Source organism: Varanus komodoensis, unplaced genomic scaffold (assembly GCF_004798865.1).
Source record: "Varanus komodoensis strain SLA01 unplaced genomic scaffold, ASM479886v1 scaffold24, whole genome shotgun sequence".
Taxonomy (NCBI): domain Eukaryota; kingdom Metazoa; phylum Chordata; class Lepidosauria; order Squamata; family Varanidae; genus Varanus; species Varanus komodoensis.
The window spans coordinates 8,060,939-8,083,521 of NW_025335641.1; the positions used below are offsets into that span (position 1 = coordinate 8,060,939).

The 22,583-nt window shown below is 45.7% G+C and overlaps 1 protein-coding gene across 3 annotated transcripts in view; it reads left to right on the forward strand.

The window, feature by feature from the left end:
* RPAP2 (RNA polymerase II associated protein 2) overlaps window positions 1-22,583 on the forward strand; it is a 70,757-nt gene that overhangs the window by 10,420 nt on the left and 37,754 nt on the right. For all 3 annotated transcript variants that reach the window (XM_044432512.1, XM_044432513.1, XM_044432514.1), the window contains exons 6-10: window positions 3,178-3,266; window positions 7,634-7,669; window positions 11,135-12,074; window positions 13,013-13,107; window positions 13,627-13,707. In XM_044432512.1, the coding sequence (XP_044288447.1) occupies window positions 3,178-3,266; window positions 7,634-7,669; window positions 11,135-12,074; window positions 13,013-13,107; window positions 13,627-13,707 (1,241 nt within the window). The remainder of the gene's footprint in view (window positions 1-3,177; window positions 3,267-7,633; window positions 7,670-11,134; window positions 12,075-13,012; window positions 13,108-13,626; window positions 13,708-22,583) is intronic.

Below are 22,583 nucleotides of genomic sequence, written 5' to 3' on the forward strand. Positions count from 1 at the left end.
GAGAGAAGTAGGTGCATCAAAAAGTACAGGAAGACAATATCCTATTTATTTATTTAAAACCTTTGTACCCCGTCCTATACATAAAAGTCTCAGTACAGTCCAACAACAAGGGCACAGCATAATATCTATGATAAAAGCCTGAATAAAATAAAAATTAGTCTTAAAATAATGGGAAAATAAAAAGGGGTTGGCTTGGCGCCGAAAAGAATAAAGTGTCAGTGCCAGGTGCACCTCTCTGAGGAGCATGTTCCACAGCCGGGGCACCACTGTAGAGAAGGCCCTTCTCCGGGTAGCCACTCTCCTACTGTCTTTCAGTGTGGGATTCAGAAGAAAGATATGTTGAACATGGGTGATGGCCGCTGCAGCTGCATCGGCTCACTGCATTACAATTTGTTTTCACATTTGGCAGTGACCAGTTGCAATTGAGAGCAGTTGTGGCAACCTTGAATATAGTGTAGGATACATTTTTCCTTTAGCATGGGCCTCATCCTTGGACGGACGGACACCCACCTACCCATGTGTTCATCTGTTTGACTGGGTACATGAGGATGTGTGTATGCATATGTATATGAAGAGCTATTTAGCTAGGGCACCTTTACAGCAAAGTTATGGGGAGGAACAGGCCATTGCATGGTAACACTTGCATAGTGGCCATCTCTAGCTTGATCTTCCTCTAGTCACCCACAAATTTCCAGGAAGAAAGGTGGCCTTTTGTTTGGGGATGGGCTCCTCACAAATCTTTCCACTGCCTTAAAGAATTTGCCCTGAAGTCTGTTGAACTTTGATTTAGTTTAGGTAACAATCCTCTGATAGCCTGCAGTGCAAAGGCCATGGGTGATCTTCTAGAAAATGGAGGCTGTTGGAAGTGGAGTAGTGGCCATCAGCTTCTTGTGGCCTATGTCCCACAGACAAGGTCAAGCAGCTGCTCCAACTTGTTGGGCTGTCAGTAGCTTCCCCACCTGATTAGGTGTGACCCCAAGAAAGAAGTTCTTTCTTTGGGGAGATGGATTTGAGCTCATCCTGCTGTGCCACGCTAAGGTTGGGGGGAAGCATTGGGCAGAATGGAGGCAGAGGGGAGCAGAAAGTGGAGGAGGGTGACATAGACAAGGATGTTGACAAAAAGGAAAATGAGGCAAAACTCATGACAGAGCAGTAGGACTTGGGGGAATTTAGTGTGGTGACCTTGGCTTTAACCAACCCACAATAAAATCTCTCTGCTAGGTTTAGATAGCATGGCAGCCCATCGAGGGAAGAACAAGCTATGGGTTCTTGGTATGGCTTGTTCTGGAAAAATAAGCCACACCATGGAAAATGTTCTGGGTTTGAACAACATGATGACAAACTGTAGCTGGCTGCCCATGGTGGGTTATTGTGTTATGCAAATGCAGACACCTTTTTTAAAATTAGCATCACTGTTCACAAGACAGTAGTTCAAGATCACAAAGAGCTCTGAAGAGGGAATACTGGCTGCTGGCCATCATTGGCTACTTCAGCTATGCAGTCCTCTCATTGCAGATGGAGCCACTCTCCATGCCACAGCGGTTTCAAAGCGCTTCACACAAATCACTCTTAAATATAATGAAGTTACCCTGGAGTTCATATTTTCAGTGGATTTTGATTTGTTGTACTGAACGTGTAAATTAGGTGTGGGCGACTTACTAGCCCTACATTTTGGCTTGCAGCTCTTACCAGCCCTAGCCGGCACAGAGTTGTAGGTCAAAATATTTGGAGAGCCACAGATTGCCACCGCTGATGCAAGTACTGTGGCATATGACTAGATGAGAACTCCAAGCCAAAGAAGAACTTTCTTCATTGTTCTGCAGTGACTTGCTGCTCCGGTGACACGAAGACAGGGCTGGCTGGCTGGCTGGCTTTTTCTGCTCTTGGTGCTTGAGATACTGGGAAATGTCACTTTCAGGGTGTCTGTTGTCAGTTGTTCTTAGGAAAACTACATTTCCCAGTGTCACAGCCCCTAGGAAAGAGGAAGGAAGGGAAAGATAAGCCCTATTTAGATATCCTCATAAGCCCTGTTCAGATCAGTGATGGGTTCGGGTCCTTTACTCCAAGTCTCAAGTCAACTCTATTCTTTACTTTCAAGTCCAAGTTGAGTCCCAAGTCACTGCAAGAAATTTTTGAGTCTAGTCACAAGTCTCTTCTCAGTTCTCCCTCTCCCCCTGCCCTGCCCTCTTGTCCCTTCCTCCCACCACCCTCATGTCAAAAAGAACTGAAGCCTTGCCTTCCCCATATTGCAACCCCCTCCTCCCTATCTTTCCCCTGCCCCCTTGAAACCCCCTCCCTCCCACCGCCTCCACTGTGTCCGTGCTTGCTGAGATCATCCCAGGATATCTTGCCACACATTGGATGTGGGTGGTAAGCCCTGGAGCAACTCAGTGGTAAAAACAGGAGAAATCTCAAGTCGAGTTGAGTCACTCACTGGTTGCTCCCAAGTCGAGTCGCTGATGAGACTTGAGTCAGACTTGGGAGCAAATCTCTTGAGTCAAGTCCCCAGCACTGATTCAGATGTTCTCAACTTGAGCATGGTAAACATGCAAGCGAAGGGGGTTCTTTAGCCCCACTCCTCTCCCTCACTGCATCTGCCCACCTCTGCTTCAGGGTATCCATACAAGCAAGAATGCTGGGAAATCAGCTGAGAGCCTCCACAGGCAGAGAGGACCTCCTCATCCCAAAGTTCATCACTCGCTGCTCCAGAAGCAGTGAGTGATGCACATAATGAGAAATGAGGGCAGGGCGAGAGCACTCTCTCTCCTCGTGAACTAAAGTTAACCTCTTAGAGAATGCCTGCATCAGAACAAAGAGAGCCAAGCATCTCACCTACCCACCTGCCCCAATAGCAGGTCGAAGAGAGAACTGCAGCAGAAACCAGGTCAGGAGGGTTAGGCAGATAGTTGTAGCTGTGAGCAAATACAGAACTTCCAGGGAAAACTTTTTCTGAACTGTTTGTTACACTTGCTGGTAGCTGGGGTTTCACCTATTTCTGCAAAGCAACCTGCCTGCCCTTTTATGATTTCTGTGTTCCACACTTGACCTTTAAAATGTGTAAATATCTCTGCTTCATTGATTCTTGACATTTACTAATCTATTGAAACATGCAGCAAATTTAAATCTGTTTTATTAAAGTAGGGAAATAACGTGTTGCTGTTCTTTTTTTGGGGACAGCGCTTTTGCAGTGACTTTTGTTACAAAGCATCGAAATACTTTGAAGGACAAATTTCCAAAAGTCCAGTGTGGATCCGAGAAGAAGAAAGGTAACTGGAGCAACTAATAATGCAAATACTCTTTTGCTGACTTCTCTAAGCCAAGAGTGAGGCTCCTGTAGCCCTCCAGGTTGCCATCAGCCCAGACAGATCTGGCATGATGAGAACTGAAGTCCAACAACATCTGGAGAGCCTGATTCCTCACCTGTGCTCTGGGCACACAGTTATATATTTGGCGCCAATGGAAGGAAAACTGTAGTATATCTGTGTGTGTAGAAAAGGGCAGGATCCTTTATTTGCAATGGATTGCTTCTTTCATAGTACAGCAGAGCTCCCTTGGAACACAGGAAGCTGCCACAGAATGAGTCAGAAAACTGGTACATTGGCAGCACCGGGGTAGGCAACCTGGCACCCTCCAGATGTTTTGGACCACAGTTCCCATCAGTTGTAGCCAGCATGTGCACTAATCCAGGAGTGTGGAAATTGTGGTCCATAGCATTGTGGTCCATCTTCTATCTGCCACTTGTTCTCTACAAATGAGCTACAGCCTTTAACCCAGGATCTCTCATGAAGTGCATCCCATATGCCTCCCCAGGCTCCTGTCCTACACCGCCTCAGCTTTTTGTCTTATTTCCCTTGTATATTTTTACCCCCCCCCCATTTGGTCCTTCCAGTTGTTTGGAAAGAGAAGCTTTGCTACTGGCAACGGAAGGGTCAGTGTTGGTACTGGAGTCTTTCAGAAAGGATGTTGTTGCCCTTGCAGTAGTGGTGTGGCTGACGGCTGTGCTGTCATGACTGTGGGAGCCAGTGTGCTGTGGTTATGAGAGCGTTGGACTGGGGGTCTGGGGGCTTCTAGTCCCCACTCAGCCATGAAGCTCACTGGATGACTTGGATCTCACCCACCTCACAGGTTGATGTGAGGATACAGTGGAATGGAGGAGAACCTGGGATTCCTTTTAAGAGGAATAAAGGTGGGATAGAAATGCAAGGTCATAACAATAAAATAATGATGCTTCACTGTCGTAGCACTGGGCAAACTGAGGATGGTGCAGATGTGGTATGTGATTTCTTTGAACAGAGCATCAGCCTGAGCAAACACGCAGCCTTCCCCTCTTCAGCCACAGTCAAACACAGTCAAGTTAAGATTTTTTTGGGGGGCGGGGAGGCTAACCAGGGATCTGAAATGCCCCCCATCTGCTGACTCAAGTCCTGGTCAGCCTGAGGTTTTCCCCTTCAGAGGTTTTGAACTAGAACTCCCACATCCCTTGGGAGTTGGTGGTGTTGGCTGGGGCTGATGGGAGTCTGGATCCAAAAGGGCATGCCATTGATGAAGGCTGTCTCCTGGGTGCTGATGAACTATGTGCCCCCAGTTGAAGGGGTGAAGGAGAAACTTGCTTGATGGGTGCTTGGTGGTTGGTGAGGCTCCAAGGCTGCTGCCTCTTGGTAGCAGTGGTTAGCAGGGAGCCAGCCATGGGTCTCTACTGGTCTGTCATGGTTTGAAAACCTCTTCTTGCAGTCTTGTCTTCGATCTTTTCACTGGGATGGCAAGATTATCTTTCTTACTCTCATTAGAACAGCTGTTCTAACTTGAGCAATCTACTGAACAAGCGCTCTCAATTCAGTTCAGGTCTTGCAAATGGTAACTTGTGAAATAGAAATAGGGTGCTTCCACACAAGGCTTTTATTGGGCAAACACAGAATTTTACAGGACCTCCATTTGTCATCCTCACCCATTTTTCCTGACTCTGCTTTTGTCTCCTTTTTTAACCCACTGAATATCTGTTCAGGAGGGGAAAAACAGAATTGCAGCACAAGGCCTTTTGACGAGTAGTGCTAGGAAGGAGGTCTTTGTCTGGGAGCACCTTTTCAGTACACATGGTAATATGGCGAGGCTGAAAGGAAGTCTCTTTTCTGTTTCTTGTCAGTAGCAGCTTTGTTGTACCTGACTAGGCTAACCAGAAATATTGTGGCTTGCAATACATCAAGTCCCCACTGGATGTCAGTGCTTCACAATCTATGACTTTCTTATCAAGGCATAAAAGGTCATACAGATTTAGCAAACAGCACCCAAAACCTACTCTAATCACACAGATAATAGTTCTAAAATCAGAAACCTGCCCCAACCTCTTGCTTCAATATCAACGCAGTTGGAGAGGGGATTGACCTTAACTTCCAAAATTAGAAAAAAGTACAACTATTTTGGTTGGATTATGTGGAAAATAATATATTCTGAGTTAACTGCAGTTAGAAATGATATTAGCTTTTGAAGGTAGCTTTTTATCCCCTCTGTCTTTCTTTAGTGATTCTAGGTAAAAAGGAAAAAAATACCATGTGGAATTGCACGGAGCCATGCTGGATCAGACCAATGCTCCGTCTAATCCAGATTCCCATAGTAGCGAACTAGATGCACATGGGAAACCCACGAGTAGAATATGAGGGCAATGGCACTGTCCTGTCTGTGTTCCACCTAACCCCTAACTGGTGAACACAAGAATATAAACAGGCGTAGGGGAGGTAGTATATGGACACCAGTAATCACTGTTATTTATCATTGATAAATTTGTCTGGACAGAGGCCTAAAATTCTTTGCCCAAGGCTGGTAACAGGAAGGTGAAGATGGTTTGCGAATTTCTGGTATCAAGAACAGAACATCCAAGCAGCATTACCCAATAGCAGTGATATAATAGTGAAAGAGTTTAGAATTCATTGACTTTTAATGGCACACCAAAAGCTGCTTGGGCACCGCTCCTTTCCTAGTGATATGGACGGCTTTGGCTAAGGACAGAACGTGCACAGACGATCCCCACTAGCATATTAGAATATGCATTCTTGCTCTTCTCCAAAGATGGACAGGGAAGCCTGCCCATCTGTCCTGTTTGCATTGGATGGAGTGTATGGAATTCTGTGCCAGCTTCCCTTTATGACATGCAGCTTTGGTAGTTCAGTCCAAAGCCCCACTCACCTTCAAGAGTCAGTCTCTATTCTGGCAAACAAACCTATACAGCCTCCGGAAAGCAAGCAGAGTGTGTGTTCTGATAACACACACAACAGAGCTGCAATGCAGATTACAGCCATTTTGGCAAATGCCAAAGAAATTTGGCCTAAAGATTTGTCAATGATGAGGCTATTTTGAAACAAGTAAATTCACAGTCAGTTATTCTTTGGAAAGAATTCTGTTGTCAGCCTGTCATGCTGCTACCAGCAGGAGACCTGAAAATGGAGTGAATGCACGATTTGTGTACTGGAGTAAATGAACAAACATTTTGGGGTACCTTAGAAATTCCTTTGTTTGCAGATTTTCCTGGTGTATTTTATTCATGTTGAACATAAAAATGTAGATACTAACTTTCTTTAGGAGGGTGTTTGACACCCGCCACTGCCCCCCCCCCCGGTTCATTGCGTTAACATATGTAGTTGATGATGTCTAAATCTTTAAGTTTGTTACAGAACTGAGGTAATATACAATTTAGGTCAATTCTGTATAATTTTGGAGTAATATATGAACAGGTACAGGATACATGCTGGTGGTATCTATCTCATGAATTGGGAGTTGAGTATATCAAAAATTCAAAACTTCCTGGTAAAGTATATTGCTTTATGTAGAACAAATTAAAGCATGTTATACATTCTCTTTGATTCTTTTAAAATGATATTAATATTTTATGGTGATGTGAAAAATGATGATGTTGAGAAGGTGGTTAATCTATTGACTGTCACTAAGATCTCCATTGCATTTTACTAGGAAAAATGTTTCTAGCCCCCCCCTCCTGTTTTTATTGAGGATATCATAATAATAACATACTAAGGAACAATCTCAGAGTCCTTAGATGGCCCCAGAGGCCTATTAAAAATGTTTAATCTCCAGCTCTGAGGCCGGAGATAGTGCTCTGACCTTGGTGCTCTTCTGCTCCCCTCCCCATCTTAGCTGATGGGGAAAGGAAGGTGCTGACTACCTCTCTCAGGCTGTGAACGTGACCTTGGAGAGCAGGCATACTGCCCTAAGGTCTCTCTAGTGTCCTTCGCTCCCATTGTGACACACTTACTAGAAAGCAAAAAAGCTTGCTTAGCAGAAATGGAGGGCACAGGGGCAGGGAGGCATAGATCACTTGCTCAAAGTAAGCCTCTGAGTTTGGAGGCTTATGAGGTACCACTCATGGGGTTGCATCCTTACTTTATTTGCTTTAGAATAATACTTGAAGATACTTTTCTAAAATGATGGCTGGTATTTGCTTAATGATTGGTTTAGTGATAAACTAATTCCTTAATTACTATGTTATATTTTAAACAGCTCTACCTTCACATGCTAAGTAAGGTTATATTTTATATTAAATCCTTAAAATAATAGGATTTGAATCCATTTTTGAGTCTTCTATATAATCTGTTTTTTTTCTAAGTGCATCTTATTTTTATTTTTCAAGGCCACTGGACATTGAGTTGCTAAAGGAAGGCACAAGGTATGGAATTGATAGTTTCTTTATGTATTTACAATCTGGTTTCACAAGTCTTTGATTTCCTGTCCTCTTCTGTCATGTGACCACAGTTATTGTAGCCCCCACAAAGACTTGTTTGTCTTGATTGTTGCCTGTGTTTCTTCTCCTTTTGTGAGAGTGAAAAGTGTGTTTGATCTGCATGATTTTCAGCTGCCCCTATTACTGGAGTGTATTTGAACCTGTTGAAACACGGCACAAGCACAATGTTTGCTTTTGGATCCAATGCATAATTTTTTGTCCATGACTTCCTTTGTAAGTTAAATGGGACCAATTATAAGTGCTGAAAGCTTGTTTATATCTTCTGGTAAAACATTAAATAAGTAGGTCTACTGGTTTTGTATTTTTAAAAAAGAGAAAGAAAGCCCTTTCTGGATCTGCAATCTGTGGTTTTATTTTATTTTTTTAATGGCTGTATTTGCTCAGATCCTTAGAGGTCTTTTTGTCTAAAATAGAAAGCAAGAACAGCAAGTACTGTGGTTGAACTTGCTGTTCTTGTACAATGATGGAGAAGACCTGTGATGTGCTTGTTGGTCCAATGTGCTTGTTCTTTCGTGTATCTTTATAAGATAGATTTTAAGCTCTTCCATATAGTAAAATAGCTTTCAATCTTCCTTTAAAAATTCAGCAATGTACGAAATGGTTATTGCCCAAATGTCTTCTGGTCAAGGTACATGCCAGTCCCACATCTGAAAAAGTGTGCATATTTATAGACTGGCTTTATGCCAGATATTGTGCTCAGACTGGCTAACACTGATAAAAATACTGATAAAACAATATACTGATTGAAACATAATTTAAAATACAGTTAAAATATAATAAAGGGAATAGCATCCAGCTAATTAAAACCTACTTCAGGCAGCAACAGACTGAGTGTTACATGGCATGAGCTTACCTGAATAAAAGCTTCCCTGCTTGCCAACAGAAGGGCATCAAAGAGAGAGCTAACCTAGACTCCCTTGCAACCAACTTCTGGAAACTGAATGTCCACCTTGTGTTTTGCCAAATGTGTCTTTGGTTGTGGCCAGATCTCCACAAAGATATTAAAACCTGGACTTGCTCAAAAGGGAGCTGGTCGTTTTTCAGGCTGCCTGGTTCTAACTTCTCTAGGGATGTATAGGCTATAACTTGTGCTTCGAATCACGCCTGAAAACTTGCCCAGAGCTAGCGAAGCTTTTGTACCAAGGGAGTTGTGTGTTCCCTGCATCTATCTCCAGCCCACAGCCTGGGCTCAGTAAAAGCTAAGGCATGCACAGCCATGGCCAGATCAGACATCTCTCAGAATGCTTGCAGCCAGCACACTGGCTGGAGCTCCTTTGAAGAAACTCTTGCCTCCTTGGTAGTGTGTTCGCAGCTCTCCTCCATATTCTCCTGCCATCTGAAGTGAGGTGGGTGAGAGCTGGCGGAATAGGGAGCCTTCTAAGTGGTGGGTCCCATTTGTGGAACTTCCTCCCTAGAGGTTTTTGTCTGGCATGTACTCTTTTTGGGAAATCAGAAAAAGACTGTTTTTATTTTCCCAGATTTTTAATTGTTAAATGATGGCAATGTTGCGGCTGCTGGATTTCCTCCTTCCCTACCACTGGTTTATGCTTTTAATTGTTTGCATGTTGTTGTTACACAAGGGACCTGGAACAGACTGTTGTGGTGTCTAGTACTGCTATTCAGGACTCCAGCCGTTCCGTTCTTCCCACCTCAATGTTTTCTCCTTAACAGTCAGCATTTCATGGTCACTGAGCATGCCCTGTACTCACTGGGCTGTTTTAGGGGGTTCCCCCTCCTTGGGGTTTTTCCACCAGAATTTTTGCACTTCTGCAAACCTTGGGGTTGTCCCAAGCCTGCTGATACCTCCCTTCTCTGTGTGGGAAGTGCCATTTTGACCATGTAAGCAAAAGTTTGCACAGCCTCTTCAATGGAAATACAGTGACGTTCATTTTCTTCTTAACGTGTAAGCTTTCCTGAATATTTATGCTGGAGGGTTGCCTAGAAGTAGTAGCAATGAAAGTCTGAAATCCATTGTCAAAGGATTCTACTGTCTGTTTAATCTTTTGGTTGGACCAAACAATTCATGCAGACAACCTCCTTGGAACAAAGGTGGGTACTTCTGCCACATTTCTGCATTAGAAGCAATCAGATCAGTCAGAATTAGAGTTACTTGTTCCCAGAATTAGAGTTACTTGTTTCCAGGAGAGATTGACTGGAACGTGCAGAGCAATGCAGGCAATTGCACACAGTGACAACTGGCATCCTCCTCTTCGTGTGTGGGTTTCTTAGGCTCCAGGAAGCAATCTATTAAAAACACGATCATATACATGACTGCTCAGCAGTAAGCCCAGCTGAGTTTGATGAGACTTTCTCTCAGCTCAATAGACATAAGTTGATATATTCCTTGTGGTAAGCAAGCTATCTATGTTAAACATCCAAAGTCTTCAGGAAAAATTCATTGTCAATACTACTACTACTACTACTACTAATAATAATAATAATAATAATAGCTAAGCCTACAACTAACACAGTGCTATACAGATAAGACCATTCGTGGCTACAGGCTCATAGTCTAAAACATATGAAGTAAAAAGAAAAAGGAAAGGAGAAGGAACAAAGCAACAGGCATTGGAGTAAATGGAAGGAGCACGGTTGGTTTCTCCCTGTTCAGGATGTTTTTCCTGCTAGATGGGATGTTACAGCCTCCCAGCGGCCTTTGGTCTGCTGACTGGGGGGCCAAGAGTGTCTCCCTTCAACTCACAGCTGTAGGATTTTTAAATTAAAATCAACCAAAGCTTTAAATGTCACAGTGGACCCCAAATGACTCGTTGTTTGGCACCTCAGCATTTCAACAAAAGTAGGCACTATGAAATTGCAATCACATTCTGGGATGTTAGCCAAGTGGCAGATTGGATTATCTGATTTTTTAAAAAATAATCATTGCTGCTTCAACACAGAGAAGGAGAATGTTACTGGTACGAGTTTCCTTCAAAGAGTGGGCATGCCTAAAGATGTGACTGCCTGGAAAAGCCCCAGGAAAAAAAGGATTTTGTGGGCAGTGGGGGAAACAGAGGAAAAACATGGCTCCCTCTTTTCAAGGAATTTTGGAAAATTTGGTGAATCCCACCCATTTTTTGGTCCCTCTCCCACAGTGCCTTCACCTCTCTTGAACATCTGCCACTTTCCTTCCTGCTTCTTGGATGTTCTGCATGTGACTTGCCTTCCTCTCATCCCCGCTTTTCCCCACCAGCACAAGAGGAGTGTAAATAAAAATCATACTGGGGAAAGGGAGGGCTGAATCTGTCCCTACTCCACCTGCACTTCCAGCTTCTTTGAGTGAAGAAGGACTGTCGATGGAGACCTTTCTTAGAAGAGGTGTTTTCCCAAAAATTTTGGCCAGTCAAGTGCCATTCACTGTGTTCCTTACTGCTGTTGTCTTTCCATTAACAGTGGCCAATCTGGGAAGGAAGTAAAATTAGTAACCAAAAGCATTAAAGCATTAGATATTGAAAATCCTGCCCCGTTGGAAGCTCATGGTGACTCCAGCACTGAAAGTGAGAGCAACAGTGATACAGAACAAGAGTTTGTCTCCTCTGTTCTGGAAAAGAACCTGGCGAGTGCAGCAAAGGCAGCTTCTCCAGCTCCCAGGAACCGCATACTGAAAAAGGAGCTTGCTGAGAGTGCCAAGCCCAAGCCAGCTGAGACCAAGGATGCAGTTAATGAGGCAGTGGAACAGCTAAGTAGATGCACCTTAGGTGCCCAAGAAGAGAAACGTGTTGTTCTGGAAGGCACTCAAATCGCAAGAACTTGCATTTCTGCAGATGGTCATGCTCCTGAAACTGTGCAAACCTCTGAAGGCGTTGGAGATGACTCTAGTGGCTCTCAAGTGATTTTCCTGGGTGTGAGCCAGAAAGGAGCAGATCATTTGAAAAGATTGCTCACTAAACTGAAACAGCCAGGTCCGGTGGACCCATTTGTTACCAAAAATAGCTTACTCGAAGGCCTTACGCAAACATTTATTGAATGGAGGACTGAGGAGACATTGAAGCTTCTCTCCAACTTCTCAACCTGCTGCAGACTGCAGAACACCCCACAAGCCAAAGATCAGAAGGAGGAACTTGATGAAGATGATCTGGATATTGCTGATGAACTGGATGTCACAGCTGGTGGTGGCAGCGGCCAAAGAGGCACTGTGAGCCCTCTGAGCTGGCCATCACCTTTCAAGGCATCACATACAGCAGCCAAAGCTTTACCTAGCTATGAAAAATTAAAAGCAGAGACATCACAGTTAGAACTAAAGGTGAGGGAATTTTATGCAGGAAAGTTCACTGTAGCTGAAGAAGATCCAGCAATGCAATTGGACAAAGAGCAGCAGCACAGCTATTCTAGAGTAAGTATTTTGAAAATGAGGGAGTGGATTATCATACCTCCTATTCAAAAGCAATCTGGTTGGTTTTTAAATACTGCTTTCTGAAGTACTCCATAGGTTGACCCATGCCCAGATCCCCCAAGGTTGTGGAACACAGATGTTGCACAGGACAACTTTAAATTGGTTTAACATGCTTGTTTGACTTGTTGTGAGCAAATTCAGCTGATTCAAAGCAGAGGGAAGCTAGTGTGGACAAAGGCAGCCCTTCAGATATTCTTGTGCCACACTGCTTAGAGCTTATAGGTCCATACCAGCCTCTTAGATTGTCTCCAAAATGCACCAGCAACCAGTGCAACTTGTACAGTGTTGGTGACATGTGTGCCAACTGCCCTGCCTCCGCCAATTACTACATAGCAGCATTTTGTTCCAAATGAAGTTTCTGGACCATCTTCAAAGTTAATGCACTTTAAAATAGTCTAGCCTGGATGTTGCCCCAGGATGGATAACTTAGGCCAGAGTCATCCTTTCTAGACGGGTTTGCAGTAGGTGCACCAGCCAAAGCTGATGAAAATCGCTGCTGCCACCAGTACTTCCCCAGACTGAAAAGACTTTCGGACTGTGAACTTGGTCCTTCAGAGGGAATGTAGCCCAGTTAGGTCCCTGCTGCACACCACCATCTAGGTTGGGTGGTTTCTCTAGTCATAGCACATCTGCCTTGCTTTGATTATATTTTAGTTTCTACACATTTATCCATCACAGAACCATCTCCACTCCCTTCATCCCTGTGGTGAGTAGGTAGAAATGAAAGGTAGATCTGCCTTTTACCCATATACTACAGTCCAATTTTCTAGCACTAGTAATATTTGCTCCACATAGAACAATATGTAATGTATTTTATATCTTCCCACCACGACTTAATATTTATTGTGTTGTATTTTTGCTATTTTTAAATGACATAGGATGATCAGCAGTGGGTTCCTGCATTTCCACTTGTAGATTCTAACGCACAACTGCAGATTCGGATGCGGATCGTTCTTGAAAAGCTCCAGAATGCGTAAGACCCTTTCACGCCTGCTATTCAAATACTGTCAGGCATTGAATAAACAGCCAGATACTGTAAACTCAGAAAAGACCAGAGCAGAGAGGCAATATCTCTGTGCACGGTTTGCAGGGAGGGGAAGGGATAAATTACGAATTTCCACCAAAGCCCACTGTAGTATTTATCCATGCAAGCTGAATTGCAAACTGGAGAAGCTCTTGGGGGACTGCATTGGTGGGTACTCCAAAGGCAAAAGGGATACTGCCAAAATACCAGCTTTTTCTGATGATGCTCTTACTACCAGTAACTAACCCTAAGGAGAGGCATTTCAACCTCTGTGAAGGGGGTGAGTCCAGTGACCTTCTGGGAAATCCTGGATGGTCAAATTAGGACCCTGAAGGGTCAGGATTTGGCCTCTGGGCCTGAGTTTTTGCACTCCTGACCTATAGTACCAAGAGTCAGTGAGCCAAACTCTATGCTTGGAGAGTGAACATTTGCTAATATCTAAGTGACCCTATTCTACTTGCTTTTCAGTTTGCCTGCTGTTTTGGGCCCTCTTCAAATTTCGCTTGGCGATGTTTACAGTGAACTTAAAGCTCTTATTAAAACGTTCAGGTAAGTATAAAGGACTCTTAGAGACGTTTAAATGCCTCCTCCCACTGACCCTTAAATAAACTACTCATCTATGGTGAGTTAAGAATTTCCTCTTAGAGAGGGGCACCCCCCCCCCAAAAAAAACCTGTTACTGTGAGAATTAGAATCCTAAAGGATAAAATCTATAGGTCACCCTTTCTAACCAACCTTGATAAAGCAGGATGATTTAAAGCTAAGTTGGTTCATCTATATCCATAAGCACTAAATTTTAATCTAGAATGCAGAAAAGCTTAGCAAATGTAGTAGTGATGATAAATACTATGAATTCTGGTTTATAAGGCAAAATCAGATATCTTACCCAGAATTTTCTCCTTTTTTGTTCTATGTGCTTAATCAAGTTTCAAAGACTTGCATTGGCTTGATTGTTAATTTATTTCACTGTTATACTACCAAAGAGACCCATTCATTCCCCATCTTTAAAAAACATGGTGCCACAAAAGTATGTAATTGGGGTTGTTGTAGTTGTAGTAGTAGTCGTTGCTGTTATTAAAAGGCCAATCTGTCTTTTTCCTTTCAGATAAATGTAGCCTTTCCTGGTCAATTTCCTTCTGTTTCAGTTGTTAAAGGGGAAAATAGGTAAATAAAACAGAGAGGGTAAACACGTTCCAAATAGTGCAAGAAGGACAATATCTCTCCCCTGGTGGTGTGATCCCCTTGGTTTTAAGTTGTGAACTGACACTTCTCAGTATCTTCCACTTTTTCAGCTCTTTCTAGCTCCTCCAAGAAGGGAAGGATTTAACTCCTGCCCGCCTGCTCATTTTTTGCAGCTCCTCACTGCTGCAGTCACTGCAGCTCCCCGGCAAGGAAAACCGTGCAGATTTAAGAACTGAGGAGTAAATGGAAGGAGGAAAGATGAACCTGCAGTAATAAAGCAGGTTAATGCAGGTGCAAAAAATTTCCTTCTCTTTGCTTCTCGGCTGTTAACTGTGTACCCATTTCTCCTGCATTTACTTCCCAGCCCTTTTGCATACTTTACTATTTTTTAAAAATTAGTGAACTGCAGTAACTGCCACAATAAATGCTCTGAAAATATCTGGGGTTGCTGGAACGTCAGGAAAGTGTTGAAGAAATGAAGAGTTGTGAGGACAGTTCCGTCCTTAAAATCAGAACTATTCCATTCTTGACAATTCTGCTGTGGCAACTATGCACAAATTCGCCCTTGGGAGTCTGGCCTCATCAGTCTGTTGCCTGCTCCACCAACGCTCCCTTTGACACCTGAAACAGACAAGGAAATTCACCAGCCAAATACACATTTCAGAATTTTGTATATCAGAATACAAAATCCATTTTGCCCATTCATCTCCTCATCCGAGTGTCATATTAACAAGGATCTCCAAACCTGTGCTTATTAATAACCATGGCTAATTCAAGTACAATAATAATGTTCTTGAAGATCATTCATGAATACTATTAAAACTGTAAGCACTTCTCAAATTGAAAGCCTTAATGATAAATAACAAACTCACTGAAAGTGCACTGGACCAGTGAATAAATCATCATTTGCCTCAGATTGGATAAGCATTTCTTCTCTGTGGGCTGGAGTTTCTTCTTTTGGGCTGGAAGAGGCTTCACATCAAATTTGAGAAAACTCCTTTTTCTGAGGGGGTAAAAACACATGGTTAGTGTGTGAGAATTCAGTGAAAAAAAGAGAGTGAGAGAGAAAAGCATGTGGTGAACTCAGCAAGAGCCATTTTCAGCTCCATTGGTTTTTAAAGGAACACTTGCAGTTCATCCTTGTCTCTGTACCATTTTATTCAATCACCACTGCTGGGAAATACACTAAAGAGTTCTCTGGAGACATTTTAGAACAGTTATAGTTCTTCCTAAGCAAAGTCCCTCAGTGCCTGTAAGCTTTTGTTACGAAAACTGAGATGTCAAATAATCTCCAGAGTTGTCCAGAGCATTTTGTTGGAAGAACGTAGTTGGGGGTGGCAGGGGTTGTTACACGTAAATCCAGACTAACTAAAGAAGTTGACAAGTCTGATTTAGTTGTTACTCTTCTGTATTTCTTCAGGCTTGGTAATTTGAATTTGTCTGGCCAAGAGAAAGGAAAGGTATATAGTTTTAAATCTTTTTGCTAGTGGGCTTCTGGTACATGGAAAGCAACTACAGTAAATTTGGCTCTTAGAATCTTCAGCTCACCAAATTACTTTTGCATTTCATTTCCTTAAACAAGTCTTCCCCTCGTTGTGACCCCGTGTTTCTTCTGTTGGAAAAGACGAGAGGTTTTCTTTAAAAACTTCAGTTGGAAGCATCTTTCAGCCAAAGTTTTGATATGGTTGGATAGATTTCATATAGATTTATAAAGACAATAGAGTCGGGGGTACTTAAAACATACGATAGATATTTTTCAGTTTAGTTTCAGTTTTGCATTGGTTTCACTATGAAATATATACTGATTGTATTTATCATTGAAATTATAACACCAGCTTTTGAAAATAAAGTTGGTTATGCTTTTGAATGCAAGAATCATCTGTGCTTCCAATCCAAATGGATAAAAAGCAGCAACTCTATGACCCAAATATTGAAGGTTTAAGAAATGGTACTCTGGGATTTCTTATTTATTTTATTTATTTATTATTTATTTATTAAAACATTTTTATGCCGCCCCATTCGCCGAAGCCTCGGGGCGGCTTACAACATAAATAAAACAAGTTAAAATCCATATAAAATAATCTTAATTAAAACTCACATTATAAAATAAGCCGCCCTGGCCAGATAAAATTCAATTGTATTTAGCATTTAAAATGTTGCTTAAATAAAAAGGTCTTAGCCTGGCGCCGAAAAACAAATAACGACGGCGCCAGGCGGACCTCTCTGGGGAGCGCATTCCATAACTTAGGCGCCACCGCTGAGAAAGCCCTTCTCCGAGTAGCCACCCTCCTAATTTCTCTCACGGAGGGCTCCCGGAGAAGGGCCTCTCCCACCGATCTCAGGGGGCGACTGGGCAAATATGGATGTAAGCGCTCCTTCAGGTAACCAGGACCCAAGCCGTTTAGGGCTTTATAGGTCATTACCAACACCTTGAATTGGGCCCGGACTTCAATGGGGAGCCAGTGAAGCTGACGGAGAACTGGCGTCATGTGAACATAACGTCCAGTCCCCGTCAGCAGCCTGGCAGCTCTATTCTGAACCAATTGAAGTATCCGGACCGTCTTCAAGGGTAGCCCCACGTAGAGCGCGTTACAGAAGTCAAGACGGGAAGTCACCAGCGCATGAGTCACTGTTGCAAGGCAGTCGTACTCCAGGTAGGGGCGCAGCTGATGAATCAGCCGAAGCTGGAGGAAAGCGCTCCTCGCCGCTGTTGTCACCTGAGCTTCAAGTGAAAGCTCCGGGTCGAGGAGCACTCCCAAGCTGCGGACCTTGTCCCTAGGAGGGAGTGCAACCCCATTCAGGACAAGGTTCAGGTCACCTTCTCCGAAGCCCGAACCGCCAACCAACAGGACCTCCGTCTTGTCTGGATTGAGCTTCAGTTTATTGGCCCTCATCCAGCCCATTACCTCGGCCAGGCACCGGTTCAGTACAGCCACTGCCTCACCTGGATTGGTGGAAAACGAGAGGTAGAGCTGGGTATCATCAGCATACTGATGGGTCCGCAGCCCACACCTCCTGATGACCTCTCCCAGCGGTTTCATGTAGATATTGAACAGTAAAGGGGACAAAATGGAACCCTGCGGTACCCCATGGCAAAGCTGCCATGGCGCAGAGCCATAGTCCCCCAACACCACCTTCTGGAATCGGTCGTTGAGATAGGAGCGGAACCACCGCAAAGCGGTGCCTCCGACCCCCAATCCCGCCAGCCTATCCAGAAGGATACCATGGTCGATGGTATCGAAAGCCGCTGAGAGGTCCAGGAGAACCAACAGGGACGCACTCCCCCTGTCCTTCTCCCTGCACAGGTCATCGTACAGGGCGACCAAGGCAGATTCAGTACCGTACCCGGGTCTGAAGCCGGACTGAAATGGGTCCAGATAATCAGTTTCATCCAAGAGTGCTTGGAGTTGTCCCGCCACCACTCGCTCTAACACCTTGCCCAGAAACGGGATGTTGGCCACTGGTCTATAGTTAGCGGCCATCCCTGGATCCAGTGACGCCTTCTTCAGGACCGGTCGGACTACCGCCTCCTTTAAAGGAGCAGGCACCCGACCCTCCCTCAGAGAAGCGTTAACCACTTCCAAGATCCAGGTTCCAATCCCGTGCTTGGAATCCTTTATTAACCAAGACGGGCAAGGGTCCAGAAGGCAAGTGGTAGGACGTACTCGTCCAAGCACCTTGTCCACATCATCGGGCCGCAATAACTGAAATTCATCCAATAATTCTGGACCAGACGGCAGCGTTGGTGTCTCCCTTAAAACCTCTGAATCAATAGTGGAATCCAGCTCGTGACGAATCTGAGCGATTTTCTCCCTAAAATGCTCGGCAAAGTCGTCACAGCGGGCCTTTGAGGGTGGAATCAGCTCTTCCTTTGGCCCTGGGTGAACCAGGCCTTGCACCACTCGAAAGAGCTCCGCCGGACGGCATTGTGAGGAGGCAATGGAAGCGGAGAAGTGTCTCTTTTTCGCCGCCCTCACCGCCACAGCATAGGCCCGATAGTGGGCTCTTAAGTGTGTTCGGTCAGATTCATCACGTGATTTCCTCCACCTACGCTCTAGCCGTCTCCCAACCTGCTTCATTGCCCTCAATTCTGGAGTGTACCAAGGGGAAGAGCGGGCTCTGCCCGGTGGGAGAGGACGCTTAGGAGCGATCGTGTCTACAGCCCTGGTCATCTCCCCATTCCACAGTTCAACCAGAGCCTCGACAGGAGCACCCGTCTTGTCAGCCGGAAACTCCCCCAGAGCCTTCAGGAATCCTTCCGGATCCATCCGGCTCCGGGGGCGGACCCACACAATCGGGTCTGCACCCTTACAGAGGGAGATGTCGCTCTCGAGCACAAACCTCACTAGGAACTGATCTGACCATGACAGGGGAGTCAAGCATAAATTCCTCACCCTCAGACCACCCTCTTCCTGCCCCGTCGAGAAAACCAGGTCCAGAGTGTGTCCACATTCATGGGTCGGGCCGGTGACATGTTGAGACAGCCCCATGGCCGTCATGGAAGCCATGAAGTCCTGAGCCGCCCCGGTCAAACTAGCCTCGGCATGGATATTGAAGTCCCCCAGGACCAGCATCCTGGGGGTCCTCAACACCAGGTCCGAGACCGTTTCCGTCAGCTCAGGCAGGGAGACTGTTGGGCAGAAGGGTGCACGGTACACCAACAGAATCCCCAATCTGTCTCGGTCGCCCAACACCAAGTAGAGACACTCCAGCCCTGGTCTCGAAGGGACAGGAAGTCCCGTGAGAGTGATGGAGGCCCGGTAAACCAAAGCGACCCCCCCTCCCCTCCCCTCCGGCCGTGAACAGTGCTGGACCATATACCCGGGCGGGCACAATTGAGAGAGGGCAACATCCCCCCCCTCTCCCGCCCAGGTCTCCGTTATACAGGCCAGGTCGGCCCCCTCATCCACAATCAAGTCATGGATGAGGGCAGATTTGTTATTGGCCGACCTGGCATTAAACAACAGCACCGTCAGGCCCGAGGGGCGACTGACAAGACTCCCTGGCACCTTCTGGCTGGGAGCAAAACCAGAAGTAGGGACAGGTGTCAGCCATCTGTCCCTCCTTCTTCTATGCGGACACGTTAAGCCCCCACCGCTATTACGTCCATTGCCCATCACCACACCAATGGCGGCGCCAGTGCGCTCCCCAGGAAACTCAGGCGGCAACATGGCCAGGGACGACTCCATAAAAACAAGTTAAAACACTTTAAAATTATAAAACATTTAAAATTGGCCGTTCAACAGAAGGGACTGCCACAACAAAAGAGCAAGTCCCCTGGCCAGCCTAGCCCCCCCCGAACAGCCCCCCCAAACGGCGGCAAACCGCCCTTTGGCCGACGCCCTTTGGCCGCCGGCCCCGGCCGCTGCTGGTGCTTTGTAGCCGCTGGCCGCCTGACGCCCCACCCCGTCCGGGCACGCCTGCCACGCGTGCAGGGGCGTGGCAGGGCAGTCAGGTAGCGGCGGAGTCGGCGGCGCGGCGCGGTCTTCGCGCGGTCTTCGGGCGCGTGCGCGGCGCGGTCTTCGGGCGCGGTGCGGTTCTCGGGCGCGGGCGCGGTCTCCTGCCAGGTGTTGTTCCTCCCGCCGGCACTCCCCCCTGCAGCACTTTGTAGCCGCCGGCCACCCGACGCCCCACCCCGTCCGGGCACACCTGCCACGCGTGCAGGGGCGTGGCAGGGCAGTCAGGTAGCGGCGGAGTCGGCGGCGCGGCGCGGTCTTTGTGCGGTCTTCGGGCGCGTGCGCGGCGCGGTCTTCGGGCGCGGTGCGGTTCTCGGGCGCGGGCGCGGTCTCCTGCCAGGTGTTGTTCCTCCCGCCGGCGCTCCCCCCTGCGGCGCTTTATAGCCGCCGGCCACCCGATGCCCCACCCCGTCCGAGCACACCTGCCACGTGTGCAGGGGCGTGGCAGGGCAGTCAGGTAGCGGCGGAGTCGGCGGCGCAGCGCAGTCTTCGCGCGGTCTTCGGGCGCGTGCGCGGCGCGGTCTTCGGGCGCGTGCGCGGCGCGGTCTTTGGGCACGGTGCGGTTCTCGGGCGCGGGCGCGGTCTCCTGCCAGGTGTTGTTCTCCTGCCAGGTGTTGTTCCTCTTTTATTTTATTTTATTAATAAAATAAAATATTTTATTAATATTTTATACCAACATTCTATAAAGATCACCAAGGGCTTCAGACTGGATATCAGGAAAAGCTTCCTCACTGTCAGAGCAATACAACAGTGGAACCAGCTGCCTAGAGAAGTGGTGAGCTCTGCCACACTAGAGACATTCAAAATAAACTGGACAGCCATCTGAATGGGATGGTGTAACGTGGTGTCCTCCAACAGCAGGGGGTTGGACCCGGTGGCCTTCATGGCCCCTTCCAGCTGTACCATTCTATGATTCTATATTAAAACTTGAAAGGTACAATCCTGTGCAAATCTAGGCAATAAATAAATCTGCAATTCTTAGCATATCCCAACCAACTATGCTTGGAATTGTAGGGTTTTTTCCTTTCTAAATATGTGTTGGATTACACCCTGAAACAACTGTGAAACTAGATTAAAACACGATTTTAAAATCCAACATCATATAAATTGTTCATTATATTATATTCTCAATTACTGTCCCTGTTGGATTTGATAGTGACATTTATTAAAAAATACTTGTACCATGTCTGTCTGCTTGATAACACACTTGAAAGTGTTTTACAAAAAATGAGGATGAATGCAAAATAACAAACAATAAGAATCTTTAAAGGAAGTGGTGACATATGAAGGCTGTGGGTGCAACAACAATTGAATTTGCTCAGTCACCAGGCCTCAGATGCAGAGCCTCAGCCCTGGGTGCCAGATCTGGCCCTTCAGGGCCCCTAATTTGGACCTCTGGGTTTTCCCAGAATTCCCTTGCCTCTTTCATAGACCCACCCCCTTCCCTCAACCATTGGTCACTTGGTGATTTTCCAACGTTGGTACAGTTCCTTTGTGGGGACACTGATGGAACATATCCACTCCCTAGTTTGTTTCCAGCTTTGGCATTCTTACCTAGCAGGATGTCAAGCAGATATCAGTAAAATGTGACCTGTACTCTGTCTGCAGTCTGTTGTGAGTAGTTTTGTGGGGTCCTTGATGACTACTCAAACTATGATTGTTGCAGTTAGTTTGGTTTTTTCCATTTTTGAGAATACACAAAGTACCTTTGAAGGCATGAAAAGTGTCCCGGGAGTACAATTCTACTGGTGCACAAGATGCATGCTCCTTGCAAAATTACCACTTTGCTTGCTGCCAGCACAGCAAATAAAATAATAAAATAAAATAAAATAAAATGTGAAGGTAGATAGTGTTCCCTCTATCCCTCAAACCCTGATGTACAAGGAGCAACCAGGGGGTATGCTGAAAAACAAGTGATCACATGGCCTTTTAATGGACCTCCATCCTTTTATTGTGTGTTTTTTATCAAGAGAACCAGCCTTGTTTCTCTGTTGCAGCTGAAGGTTCTGTACACAAACATTTCAGTTTTCTGTATGTAATCCCTATATTTTGTTGGCGTAACTCTTCCTTTACCCTGTTTATTCCTTGCCTTTCTACTTGGTCTGCATTAATTCAGTCACCTGGACTGTGCAGATCAAGGGGGTGCTCCTTGTACCTCAACCATTACCTCCACTGGTGGCAGCAACACAGAGATGCTTGCATGCTTCATATGTGCAACCACAGGCTTGGTAGCTTTTTTGCATGCTTGTTGCCTAAGAGTGCAAACGCAGCACTAACTATGAACACAAAATTCACTTTCAGGGGGGAAAGTATCTTTTTCCACCCTGTTAACTTCTGTTTTGGTGAGGGAAAGAGAGTGCAGTAGCATGTGTTACCTGCAGACAAGACATAGAACTAGTGAACCATTTGTACGTGGGACGTGCTCTTGATCGTTCTCTGAAAGCTTTGTTCTCTGTTCTGAGGGCTCCGTGTTGACACACGGCTTATTTTTGAAAGTGGCTGCCCTTTCTCTGCTCCTTATTATTCAAGGCATCACACCTGTAGGTTGCTTGCTTTGGTCTGAGATGGCTTCTTCCAGACCATTGTGCAGGTGATGAGCTTGCTCTGGGACTGATGCTGCAATCAAAGGGTTCCAGCTGTGGAGCCCTGGCTGCGCCTTCCAATGAGCAACAACACGGCAGTGCCTGGCCTGCTCTCTGCTGTTCCGTGGAGCAGATTATTCGTGTTTATTCTTCTGGCTTCCTCTGCTGTCAGTAGCGTATTGATGGCAACAACTAGTGTTGAGAC